A 13,603-nucleotide genomic window follows, 5' to 3' on the forward strand; every position below is an offset into this window, starting at 1 on the left:
GGGAATCGAACCCGGGTCCCTGGTGCTGTGAGGCAGCAGTGCTAACCACTGTGCCGCCGTGCTGCCCTTCCCCACAGTCCGAAAGACATGCTGGTGAGGTGCATTGGCCATGCTAAATTCTCCCTCAGTGTACCATAACTGGCGCCCGAGTGTAGCGACTAGGGGATTTTCACAGTAACTTCATTGCAGTGTTAATGTAAGCCTACTTTTGACACGAATAAATATATACCTGGAGGATCAGGAAGGACCTCAGTGTGAGTAGGGAACAGCCATGAGCCACAGCAGATGATGATAAAGATATGGCAGAGAGAATTCAGGAGCAGCACCATGTACCTTGGAGAAATAATTTGGTTATGAGATGGTAAGGGTTAATTATGAGCTATTTTACCATGAGAAAGATCAGTAACCTCCTCTGTAGCCGTCACCATGTGTTGGAGATGCCGGCATTGGACTGGGGTGGGCACAGTAAGAAGTCTCACAACACCAGGTTAAAGTCCAATAGGTTTAAAGTTTATTTATTAGTCACAAGTAGGCTTATATTAACACTGCAATGAAGTTACTGTGAAATTCCCCGAGTCGCCACAGTCCGGCGCCCGTTCGGGTCAATGCACCTAACCAGCACGTCTTTCTGAAAGTGGGAGGAAACCGGAGCACCCGGAGGAAACCCACGCAGACACGGGGAGAACGTGCAGACTCCACACAAACAGTGACCCAAGCCGGGAATTGAACCCGGGTCCCTGGCACTGTGTGAGGCAGCAGTGCCGACCACTGTGCCAATCACGAGCTTTCGGAGCGCTGCTCCTTCATCAGGTGAGTGGAAAGCTGAGTTCCACAAACACGGCATATATACGTAACCGTAACTGATAGCTAAGTTCCACACGCATGAGGATGGCCTCAACCGGGATCTTGAGTTCATGTCACACTATCTGCAACCTCCACCATTTGGTCTGGGTTTGCAAAATCTCACTGACTGTCCTGGCTTGAGACAATTCACACCTCTTTAACCTGTGACTATCCCTCTCTCCACTCGCACTGTCTGTACCTGTAAAGACTCGCATTCAAACTATCATCTTGCAATTGTGTCTCTGTCTATATATGCCGTGTTTGTGAAACCTACCTCTCCACTCACCTGATGGAGGAGCAGCGCTCCGAAAGCTCGTGATTCCAAATAAAAGTTTATTTATTTATTAGTCACAAGTAAGGCTGATGCGCGATATAACTCACGAGGCTAGAGGTACTCGGGGAAATAAAGGCTTTTATTGACTACAACAATAGAGCTACCATATATAATACACGATCCCAGACTAAAGGGTCCCAGACAGAGCAGTGACCTTTATACCTCTCCCAGGAGGCGGAGCCCGACTGGGATGTACCATAAGAACTATATTACAGGTAGAACAGCCCAACCCTAACCCCAACAGTAACATGTAGAACAGCCCAACCCTAACCCCAACAGTAACATGTAGAACAGCCCAACCCTAACCCCAACAGTAACATATATACAGACTCATAGTACTGGCCAGACCCTGGCTCAGCACTACCTGGTGGGAACCAACAATGGTTCACCACAAAGGCTTACATTAACACTGCAATGAAGTTACTGTGAAATTCCCCTAGGGGGAAATAATAAACCAGTTGGACTTTGACCTGGTGTTGTGAGACTTTTTACTGTTGCTGCCACCAGGAGAGAGGCTGTCTTGCCTCGTTGGTGTCAGAGTTGGGGACATGGTGAATGGATGAAGAGTTTGGAAAAGGCCGTGTGAAGTTGCGATTCAATTTGGCAGCAATGGCAGAGGCCGTCTCGTAAAGGGCACTGGAGGATCTACCAATACTTACATCAAGAATGGAAATAGATCAGCAGAGAAGGATTCAGAGTCTCCTCATGGCAGTCCCTCAGGATCGAGGATGACTTGCTCCCACTCTGGTTCGGTGGATTCTGAGATGACCAGTTAATCCAATGGGTGACTTGTAGATTCTGCCACACAGGGGGCAGGTGGTGCTTTGGAAGGTTGGGTGATGAGTTGGATAAGTCTCAGCCTACTGAACCTTCTCTGCCTCTAATGCCCATATATCTTCCTGGCAACAGATTAGCGACCTGTTCCAGGAATAATTAGCTACAGAAACAGACAAAGTGTGACCTACGCACCATCGGGTATGGAAAGATTGAGGGAAAGAGAGACCTCGAAGAGGAGCAGTGGAGATCTTCCTGTTGTGCCGGTCAATATTGGTTCTTCATTCACATCACGTTATTATCACACTGCTGTTTGTGGGAGCTTGCTGTGCACAAATTAGGTACATAGGAAGATGGTTGTGGTTGTGAAGGGTCAGTCATCTCAGTTCCAGGACATCTCTGCAGGAGTTCCTCAGGGTAGTGTCCTAGGCCCAAGCTCCGAGTAGAGCGCTCGTTTTGACAGAGTGGTGTCAGACACACGAACTGCATGGCCTGCCAGGCTAATCGAGCGATCAGTGCCTCGATACTGGGCAAGTTTCCTTGGGAGAGGAAGCTGCTATTGGATCACCTTTCTTGCTACCAGATTGGGAGGATCTTGCAAAGACCCTGCGGGCGGTATTTCTCCAGTGCTTCGAGGTGTCAGCTCTCGGTTTGTCCAAATCTCTGAAACAAAGAGGAGCTCGGAGATCACTGCTGTGTTAAAAAAAAATCCCCGGCACCAACTAATGAGATGATTCTTGATGATGATTCAAACAGCCATAAGAACATAAGAACTAGGAGCGGGAGTAGGCCATCTGGCCCCTCGAGCCTGCTCCGCCATTCAATAAGATCATGGTTGATCTTTTCGTGGACTCAGCTCCACTTACCCGCCCGCTCACCATAACCCTTAATTCCTTTACTGTTCAAAAATGTATCTATCCTCGCCTTAAAAACATTCAATGAGGTAGCCCCAACTGCTTCACTGGGCAGGGAATTCCACAGATTCACAACCCTTTGTGTAAAGAAGTTCCTCCTCAACTCAGTCCTAAATCTGCATCCCCTTATTTTGAGGCCGTGCCCCTTAGTTCTAGTTTCACCCGCCAGTGGAAGCAACTTCCCTGCTTCTATCTTATCTTCCATCACTGGTATTTCTGTAACTAATAAACAGGTGTTCATACCACAAAGAAAAACATAATTTTGTTTAACGTTGCTGTGATATTTTCCCAGGATTTCTCACAGCGATAACCTGGAGATTAATCCTTTATTTCCTGGAAACTTTGGGACAAATCTAGCTAACCTCAGGAAAGACAGGGAGGTAATTGGGCCTCAGATAGTATGAAATGGTTCAGTTTGTGTCATTAGAGCAGTGTGTTGGCCACGATGTGAAAATAGATTATTTGTTCCAAAGGCTTTGTCCTGGTAACAGAGACATGCTGCCAGGCAATGTTAAAAAGACACATGCCTGATAATCAAGAGAGATAATCCCTTAGCTACGCATCTAAATACAATCACATTACACTCCATCCAGGACACAGCAGAGACCTTTAAAAAGAACAGTATCTTCCATTTTTTTAATGGATTGTTTGTCTTATCAATGGGCCAGAAATACTTGCAGCGGATGCCAGCAATGCCAAATTGTTTTGCCTTTATATTTCCATTAGCTCACGCTGGGCCCAGACTCCGAGGCCCCATTTATTCCCAACAAAGATAATTTCTTCTGAAGTTTACACTCAGTGGCATCGTCCCTTCAGTTTACGATCTGCGAGCAGCTGAATCGTTTGCTTGAGACGCGACTTTTAACCGACTGATTGCACGATGTCGCGGTGGCTCAGTGGGTAGCACTCCCGCCTCTGAGTCACAAGGTTGTCAGTTTGAGTCCCACTCCAGACACTTGAGCCCATCATCCAGATGAATCATCCAGGGGGCAGCACGGTGGCACAGTGGTTAGAACTGCTGCCTCACAGCGCCGAGGACCCGGGTTCGATTCCTGGCTTGGGTCACTGTCTGTGCGGAGTTTGCATGTCCTCCCCGTGTCTGCGTGGGTTTCCTCTGGGTGCTCCGGTTTACTCCCACAGTCCAAAAGACGTACCAGTTAGATGCTTTGATTTGATTTATTATCGTCACATGTACAGTGAAAAGTATTATTTCTTGCGCACTATACAGACAAAACACACCGTTCATAGAGAAGGAAAGGAGAGAGTGCAGAATGTAGTGTTACAGTCACAGCTAGGGTGTAGAGAAAGATCAACTTAATGCAAGGTAGGTCCATTCAAAAGTCTGATGGCAGCAGGGAAGAAGCCGTTCTTGAGTCGGTTGGTACGTGACCTTGGATTTTTGCATCTTTCTCCCTCAGTGTACCGAAACAGGCGCTGGACTGTGGCGACTAGGGGATTTTCACAGTAACTTCATTGCAGTGTTAATGTAAGCCTACTTGTAACATTAATAAGAAAACTTTCACTTTCAATGCTCCCAGCTGGGGATTGAGGGAGTGCTATTGAATTGCCAACGTTCAGCTTGGGATATTTACCTGAGGTCATGTCTGCTCCCTCAGGGGAATGGAAGAGATCCTGCAGCTCTGTTTCAAAGGAGAACGGAGATCCCTCAGCCAATGGTTACTCCAGATAATGCCATTGTTGTTTGGGGGAGCTTGGTCTGCGCAAGTTGTCTGCTGTGTGTTTTACATTACCAGAGAGTCCACCATATATCATTGACACAAAGCACTTTGGGATGTCCTATGTTTTTTTATGCATTAACGGGATATGGGTGTCATTGGCCAGCCAGCATTTATTGCCCATCCCGAATTGCCCTTGGGAAGGTGGTGGTGAGCTGCCTTCTTGAACCGCTGCGGTCCCTGTGATGTAGATATACCCACAGTGCTGTGAGGGAGGGAATTCCAGGATTTTGACCCAGCAACAGTGAAGGAACGGCCGGTATATTTCCAAGTCAGGATGGTGAGTGACTCGGAGGGGAACCTCCAGGTGGTGGTGTTTCCAGGTATCTGCTGCCCTTGTCCTTCTAGTTGGAAGTGGTCAAGGGTTTTGAAGATGCTGCCTAAGGAACCTTGGTAAGTTGCTGCAGTGCCTCTTGTAGATGGTACACACTGCTGTCACTGAGTGTCATAGAAATCATTGAATTATAGGAACCCTACAGTGCAGAAGGAGGCCATTCGGCCCATCGCGTCTGCACCGACAACAATCCCACCGAGGTCCTATCCTACTAACCCCACATATTTACCCCACTAATCCCTCTAACCTGCGCATCACAGGACACTAAGGGGCAATTTAGCATGACCAATAAACATAATGCGCACATCTTTGGACTGTGGGAGGAAACCGGAGCACCCGGAGGAAACCCACGCAGACACGGGGAGAACATGCAAACTCCACACAGACAGTGACCCAAGCTGGGAATCAAACCCGGGTCCCTGGAGCTGTGAGGCAGCAGTGCTGACGGTGGTGGTGGAGGGATTGAATTTTTTGGATGGAGCCGAGCTTCTTGAGTGTTAGAACATAGAACATAGAAAAGCTACAGCACAAACAGGCCCTTCGGCCCACAAGTTGCGCCGAACATGTCCCTACCTACTAGGCTTATCTATAACCCTCTATCTTACTAACTTCCATGAACTTATCCAAAAGTCTCTTAAAAGACCCTATCGAATCCACCTCCACCACCACTACCGGCAGCCGATTCCACACACCACCACCCTCTGAGTGAAAAACTTATCCCTAACATCTCCTCTGTACCTACTCCCCAGCACCCTAAATCTGTGACCTCTTGTGGCAACCATTTCAGCCCTGGGTAAAAGCCTCTGAGAATCCACTCTATCAATACCTCTCAACATCTTATACCCCTCTATCAGGTCACCTCTCATCCTTCGCCTCTCCAAGGAGAAAAGACCTAGCTCTCTCAACCTATCCTCATAATGCGTGCCACCTAATCCAGGCAACATCCTTGTAAATCTCCTCTGCACCCTTTCTATGGCTTCCACATCCTTTCTGTAATGAGGCAACCAGAACTGGGCACAGTACTCCAGGTGGGGTCTGACCAGGGTCCTATACAGCTGCAGCATTATCTCCCGATTTCTAAACTCAATTCCTCTATTGATGAAGGCCAGTATTCCATACGCTTTCTTAACCACAGCCTCTACCTGCGACACTGCTTTGAGTGTCCTATGAACCCGGACACCAAGATCCTTCTGATCTTCCACACTGCCAAGCGTCTTACCCTTAATATTATATTCTTTCGTCCTATTCGACCTGCCAAAATGAACGACCACACACTTATCTGGGTTGAAGTCCATCTGCCACTTCTCCGCCCAGTCTTGCATCTTATCTATGTCTCGTTGCAACTGCTGACATCCCTCTACACTATCCACAACCCCACCAACCTTTGTGTCATCAGTAAACTTGCCAACCCATCCTTCCACTTCCTCATCCAGGTCATTTATAAAAATCACAAAGAGCAAGGGTCCCAGAACAGATTCCTGGGGCACTCCACTGGTGACCGACCTCCAGGCTGAAAAAGACCCATCTGCAACCACTCTTTGCCTTCTGTGGGCAGGCCAGTTCTGAATCCACAAAGCAATGTCCCCTTGTATCCCATGCCCCTTCACTTTCTCAATAAGCCTTGCATGGGGCACCTTATCAAACGCCTTGCTGAAATCCATATAAACTACATCTACCACTCTTCCCTCGTCTATGTGTCTAGTTACATCTTCAAAAAAATTTTAGGTAGGGACATGTTGTTGAAGGTGCGCTCATCCAGGAAAGTGTAGAGTATTCCATCACACTCCTGACTTGTGACTTGTCGATGGTGGACAGGCTCTCGGGGTAGTCAGCAGGATTTCTAGCCTTTGACCTGCTCTGGTGGGTGAGTAGTTGAGGGCGGGGGTGGTGGGGTGGGCGGGGGGGGGGGGGAGGAGGTGGGTGCTATATGAATGCAACTTCTTCATTCCTTATTTATATGAGCTCACTGTGGAAATTGTACTTTCCATTTGCTTCAATGCCCATGGAGGTTACAGACAATTGGAACAAGGAGATGGTGGCATAGTGGTCATATTATTGGGCCAGTAATCCAGAGGCCCAGATTAATACCCTGGGACATGGGTTCGAATCACACAATGGTGAAATTTGAATTTAATTAATAAATTTCATTGATTATTAAATCCGGAATTGAAAGCTAGTTCCATGAAACTATAATCTATTGCCGTAGAAACCCATCTGGTTCATTAATGTCCTTCAGGGAAGGAAATATGCCATCCTTACCTGGTCTGGCCTACATTTTGTTTATTCATTCCTGGGACATGGGCGTCGCTGGCTGGGCCAGCATTTATTGCCCATCCCTAGTTGCCCCTTGAGAAGGTGGTGGTGAGCCGCTTTCTTGAATCGCTGCAGTCCCTGTGCGGTGGGTTGACCCACAATGCCGTTGGGGAGTGAATTCCAGGATTTTGACCCAGCGACTGCGAAGGAACGGCCGATATGTTTCCAAGTCAGGACGGTGCAGTCAAACTGCATCACGCTTCGAATCCCAACATCTTAATGATAATGCAGAGAAGGAAAGAAATCGAAGCAAATCCTGAACTCCAGCTCTCACTAGTTCCTGGAGGGGAACCTGCAGGTGGTGGTGTTCCCATGTATCTGCTGCTCCTTGTCCTTCTGGATGGAAGTGGTGGTGGGTTTGGAAGGTGCTGTCTAAGGATCGCTGGTGAATTGGAGCAGGTAGAGTGCAGATTACCCAACTTTCTGCACCTGCCTCTGCTTTCCCCTTAGAAACTTCTAGACTCCCCTTTGACCTTCAGAGACCTGCACTCCCTTCCTGCCCATTCTAATCTTGATTAAAAGTGCAGAGGATTCACATTTTTAAAAAACCTTCAATGTTACATAGATTTACAAAACATACAATATAAAATAATGAGGGGCATAGATCAGCTAGATAGTCAACATCTTTTCCCAAAGGTAGAAGAGTCTATAACTAGAGGGCACAGGTTTAAGGTGAGAGGGGAGAGATACAAAAGTGTCCAGAGGGGCAATTTTTTCACACAGATGGTGGTGAGTGTCTGGAACAAGCTGCCAGAGGTAGTAGTAGAGGCGGGTACAATTTTATCTTTTAAAAAGCATTTAGACAGTTACATGGGTAGGATGGGTATAGAGGGATATGGACCAAACATGGGAAATTGGGACTAGCTTAGTGGTAAAAACAGGGCGGCATGGACAGGTTGGGCCAAAGGGCCTGTTTCCATGCTGCAAACCCAACGTGCATCACGAAAACAGGCCATTCAGCCCATCTGAGTTGTGCCAGTGTTTATGCTCCACATGTCGCATGATCATGAAATCCTGCTGTTCCTTTCTCCTCCAAATACTTATCCAACTTCCCCATGAACGCATCAATGCTATTCCCTGCGCAAAAGCCTTGCATTTATGTAGCACCTTTCACAACCTTGGGGTATTGTAAAGCAAATTGAATGAAATACTTTTCAAAGTGTAGCCCTCGTTACCAGGCAGGAAATCCGGCAACCAATTTACGCACAGAAAGCTCCCACAAGTGACAACTTGATACCCCGGATAATCTACTTTAATGATGTTGATTGAGGGGTGAATATTGCCCAGTCTTGAGAAGGACTCGAGCGGCATGGGATAATTTACATCCACCTCAAGGGGACAGATTGAGCCTCAAGTTAAAACCTCATCTCAACGATCGAGGGCAGAACTCCCCCATCTGGGGACTAAGGCGGGGGCAGAGGTGGAAATGTGGAGAGCTTCCCACCGTGGAGGCCGGTGGGGGGGAAGCTCGCCAAATCCTCCAGCCCCGACCTTGTTAATCACGCAACCAGGTGTTTTGCACCGTATTTCATGGTGGGTCAGGCCTGATGGGGCATAGCCCACCATCCTATTGGCTGCCATATTGAAAAGGTGCCCAACATCACTGACCCACTATTGAAGAAAGGGGGTGAACCTCCTGAAAATGAAGATAGATCTTCAGGTTCACTATGAGGCTGGAGAATGGACCCCCTACAGGGACACCCAATCTGGGGGGAGGGATCCACCAGCAGATGCTCCCCTCACCCACTGCTGTGGTGTTCCAGAGTCTGGAGTCACTGGCAGCTTCCATCCTGAACTCCAGAGGCAGCCCCAATATCTGCCTCCGGGTGCTCCGGTTTCCTGCTGTGCGGGTGAGGTGAATTGGCCATGCTAAATTTGCCCTCAGTGTCCCCAAACAGGCGCCGGAGTGTGGTGACTAGGGAATTTTCACAGTAACTTCATTGCAGTGTTAATGTAAGCCTACTTGTGACTAATAAATAAACTTTAACTTTAACTATTTTCTTCATCCTTGGGCCAAGAATATTACCACATTGAGTCATGGTCTCGATAGTGTTGCCACTCTCTGGGTAAAGGCGTCTTTTGCGGAACGCCTTACTGGGCTGACTATTGACTATGGCCCCTTTGTTTTGGACTCCCCCACAGATGTAACCAAAAGGCTTTCACAAAACATTGCTTTTCAAGATTAATGAGCCTTGGTAGTAAAAGGCCTGATGAGGCATCTTTCTAAAGCATTTTCATTCAACATGAAAAACATGAAGCAATAAATAATTGGAATACACTGGGGTACAATAATGAAAACCATCTGACGAATTGTCCTGTGGAGTAAGTTCAAACGCATGCGATTGATCATGAATATGATGCAACCTAGGATTCTATTTATAGTCTGCGCCGCTCGAATCTCTATTTCCCAATGAGAAAATGATCCAAATACATGATAAAGAGACACAAATCGGACAAAGTGCAGAATACCCGTGACACCTCCGGTTGGATTCTGTCAACAGATTCGGAATTTTTTTAAAAACTAGCCAATCTTAAGTTTATTTATTAGTGTCACAAGTAGGCTTGCATTAACACTGCAAAGAACTCACTGTGAAAATCCCTTAGTCGCCACACTCCGGCGCCTGTTCGGGTACACTGAGGGAGAATTTAGCACAGCCAATGCACCCTAACCAGCACGACTTTCGGACTGTGGGAGGAAACCAGAGCACCCAGAGGAAACCCACGCAGACACGGGGAGAACGTGCAGACTCCACACAGACAGTGACCCAAGCCGGGAATTGAACCCGGCTCACCACTGTGCCACCATGCCACCCTGAGGACTGTTATATCTCAGGTCAGAAACCCCAAAGTGTCTTATGAAGTCCAGCTGGATCATAAGTTTTGCATCTTGAATTTGGTGAGGGTAAGCATGGGATATTTCACTTCAGGTATGATTCAAATGACCCACTAGGGAGCTTTTAACTAACAAAGTTTATTGAAGAATATAGTTAACATGTATGGAAAGAAAGTTAGCATTAATCCTTACCAATTACAAACAAAAAAACCAACTATGACTTTGTGTATTCCTTACCAAATACATTGAAAATGTTCCATTCAAACAAACTTCCCCAAATATAACCCTTGCCACAGGCTTAGCACAAAAAATACGAATGCTCACGTGATGCTGGAACTTAGTTCTTTGGCTGAACACTGCAGTTCTCTTGATGCACAGACAGACAAGCTTGGAGTCAGAACAGCTTTCCAAAACACCAGGGAGAGAGAGAGATTCTAGGCAAACACCAACAGCAGATTTTCCACTCCAGGAAGGCTGGGAGACCTTCTTCCAGCTAACAGCAGAATCTATTATACCAGGGAGAAAGAGAGAAACACTGCTTTTCACTTGACATACAGGACCGCTTCTAACTAAACCAGCAACTAGCAGCCACACAAAGTGAAACCTTGAATTCACTATGAAGAGAAGAAAACTGTCCAAAACACATGACCTGCCACCCAGTCTTCCCCCTAACAAGACAGGATCATAAAACAAATCCCAGAAAGTACCTGAGGCCCAGAGTAAAAATAAACAAAACCCCATTTAAGCCATTGAAGCAGCAATAAAAGGCCATTTAACATATAGCCGGTGCCAAATGAAACCCAAAAGGCCAGCTCACAAGCTGCAGAGAACATGATTTAAAAAACACTTATTAAAGGTACACTAACGTCACAGGGCCCAATTCAATTCATAAAGTTCACCCAGTCCCAGAGAGGGTCATTCAGAAACTTCCCAGTGCCACGGGGTGGGGTCAAGTTTCACACAGTTTATCATCCTGAACCGCTCCCAAAACCCCTTGAGCAAGAGAAGGGGAAAGGGAGCAGGAACAAGGTTAAACTGCCCCCCCCTCCCCCCCTTCACTGAATTCATAGTTGTTCAATTTTGATCGACCATCATAGACAACCAATAACATATTTTTTATTGGAACATCTTGCTAAAGCTAGTTGGAATATCATTTTAAAATGAATCTCTGCGGCTAAGTTTGTTTCCAGAACCCTGCTCAGTGGCTTTATGGTTCTTAAAATTTAAACGGAAATTCTGATCGATCATCAGGCAACCTCATACTTACAGAAACAAAGACAGCAAATGTTGGAAAATCTCAGCAAGTGTGACAGCATCCGTGGAGAGAGAATAGAGCCAACGTTTTGAGTCTGGATGACGCTTCTCTCTCCACAGATGCTGTCAGACCTGCTGAGGTTTTCCAGCATTTTCTCTTCATGTTTTCGATTCCAGCAGTATTTTGCCTAATTCCTGGAGATACATTGGGATAATCCAATGGACATATTAGGGTAGATGACCAAATGTTTTTTTTAAATTCATTCATGGGACATGGGCATCGCTGGCTGGCCAGCATTTATTGCCCATCCCTAGTTGCCCCGGGGGCAGGATGGTGGTGAGCTGCCTTCTTGAATCGCTGCAGTCCATGTGCTGTGGGTTGACCCACAATGCCGTTAGGGAGGGAATTCCATGATTTTGTCCCAGCGACTGCGAAGCAACGGCCGATATATTTCCAAGTCAGGATGGTGAGTGGCTTTGAGGGGAACTTGCAGGTGGTGGCGTTCCCATGTATCATTTTTAACTTGAAGCATTGCCGAGCAGAAGGCAATGTAGATCAGCAAGGGCGATGAGCAGATAGGACTTGATGTTGGATAGGAAGCAGCAGAGAGTTTGAGGTGAGCTCAGGTTTATGTAGTGGGTGCATTTGATGTCACTGTTATAGTTAAGAGGTGTTTCTTTTCTCTCTCTCTGCAGGAGTGTGCGCCATCGGAAAGCCAATGTGCCTGCTCTTCGAATACATGGCCCACGGAGACCTAAACGAATATTTACGCACGAGGTCAGCCATTAACGTCCGCACCTTGAGCCAGGCCAGCTTCCCTCAGCGGAGTGTGGGCTCGGGCACGGACCTGATGCCCCTGAGCTGCGCCGACCAGCTCAACATCGCGAAGCAGATCTCAGCGGGCATGACTTACCTGTCTGAACGCAAGTTTGTCCATCGGGACCTGGCCACGCGAAACTGTTTGGTTGGAGAGAACCTGGTGGTAAAGATTGCTGACTTTGGGCTGTCCAGGAATATCTACTCTGCCGACTACTACAAAGCCAACGAGAACGACGCTATCCCCATCAGGTGGATGCCACCCGAGTCTATATTCTTCAATCGTTACACCACCGAGTCTGACGTCTGGGCTTACGGTGTGGTCCTGTGGGAGATCTTCTCCTCTGGCATGCAGCCCTACTATGGCATGGCTCACGAGGAGGTGATTTACTACGTCCGAGACGGCAACATCCTGTCGTGCCCCGAGAACTGCCCGCCGGAGCTGTACAACATGATGCGTCTCTGCTGGAGCAACATGCCGTCCGACAGGCCCAGCTTCGCAAGCATCCATCGCATCCTGCAGCGCATGCACGAGAGAGCCACGGCCCCGGTGCCAGTCTGAGCCAGCTCTGCAACCTGGCAATCCCTGTGAGAACAGCGAGCACTCACCTACACTGGCATGGCTGACATAGAGAGCAGAAGCAGAGAGCCTGGAGGGCACACAGTGTGCCATCTGGTCGCAAGGGAACCAACACTTACCATCCTAGAGATCTCCATTTCCGAAACTTGGGTCTTACGCTTTATCTAGATAACCTGTGACTGGGTAGCATCGAAAGGATGTCAGCCCCTCATGGTCTCCAATCATGGACATTTTTGTGAATGATAACGGGATTTAATTAGTGAGATATGACAGCATATTGCAAGGGGGTTTTGATAGAGTTAGATAAGAGGAAACTGGCAAGAAGGTCAGTAACCGGTGGACACAGATTTGGGAAAACAAAATGAACAGAAAATTAGATTTCTTTTTCATTAAACTATGATCTGGGAACTCCACGGCTGGAATCGGATGCAACTGTTACTCCCAAAAGGGAATAGGATATAGCGTTGAAAGGGAGAAACTTGCACGAATTTGGAATGCTTGGGGAGTGGGACTAATTGGATAGCTTTTTCAAGGAGCTGGCACAGCCATGATGGGCCGAAGGGCCTCCTCCTGCGTTGTCTGATTTCCTGATTCTGTTCCCGAGGCAGATTTTATCACAAAGCAGAAATGTCTTCATCATTATGTACAAATGAGGTTTTTCTTAAAAAAAAGCCGTGTTGGTAACTTTTCTTATTGAGGAATATGTGTTGTGGGAAAAGTGAAATTTTGTAGATGAACTTCAATAAACATCTGTCCAAAGTTTGGGTCCATCAACAGAGAGATGGCCCAGTCTGGATATCTGATACTTGTCAACAGATGATTCATGCTGCTGAAACTTTTGATTTGATTTGATTTATTATTGTCACATGTA

The 13,603-nt window shown here is 47.1% G+C and overlaps 1 protein-coding gene across 1 annotated transcript in view; it reads left to right on the forward strand.

The window, feature by feature from the left end:
* Nucleotides 1–13,545, forward strand: part of musk (muscle, skeletal, receptor tyrosine kinase) — a 157,791-nt gene extending 144,246 nt beyond the window's left edge. The window contains exon 17 of the mRNA XM_078214049.1: nt 12,032–13,545. Coding sequence (XP_078070175.1) covers nt 12,032–12,714 — 683 coding nt within the window. The 3' untranslated portion in view covers nt 12,715–13,545. The remainder of the gene's footprint in view (nt 1–12,031) is intronic.
* Nucleotides 13,546–13,603: the final 58 nt, after the last annotated feature.

This window comes from Mustelus asterias, chromosome 6 (assembly GCF_964213995.1).
Source record: "Mustelus asterias chromosome 6, sMusAst1.hap1.1, whole genome shotgun sequence".
In the NCBI taxonomy this organism is placed as follows: domain Eukaryota; kingdom Metazoa; phylum Chordata; class Chondrichthyes; order Carcharhiniformes; family Triakidae; genus Mustelus; species Mustelus asterias.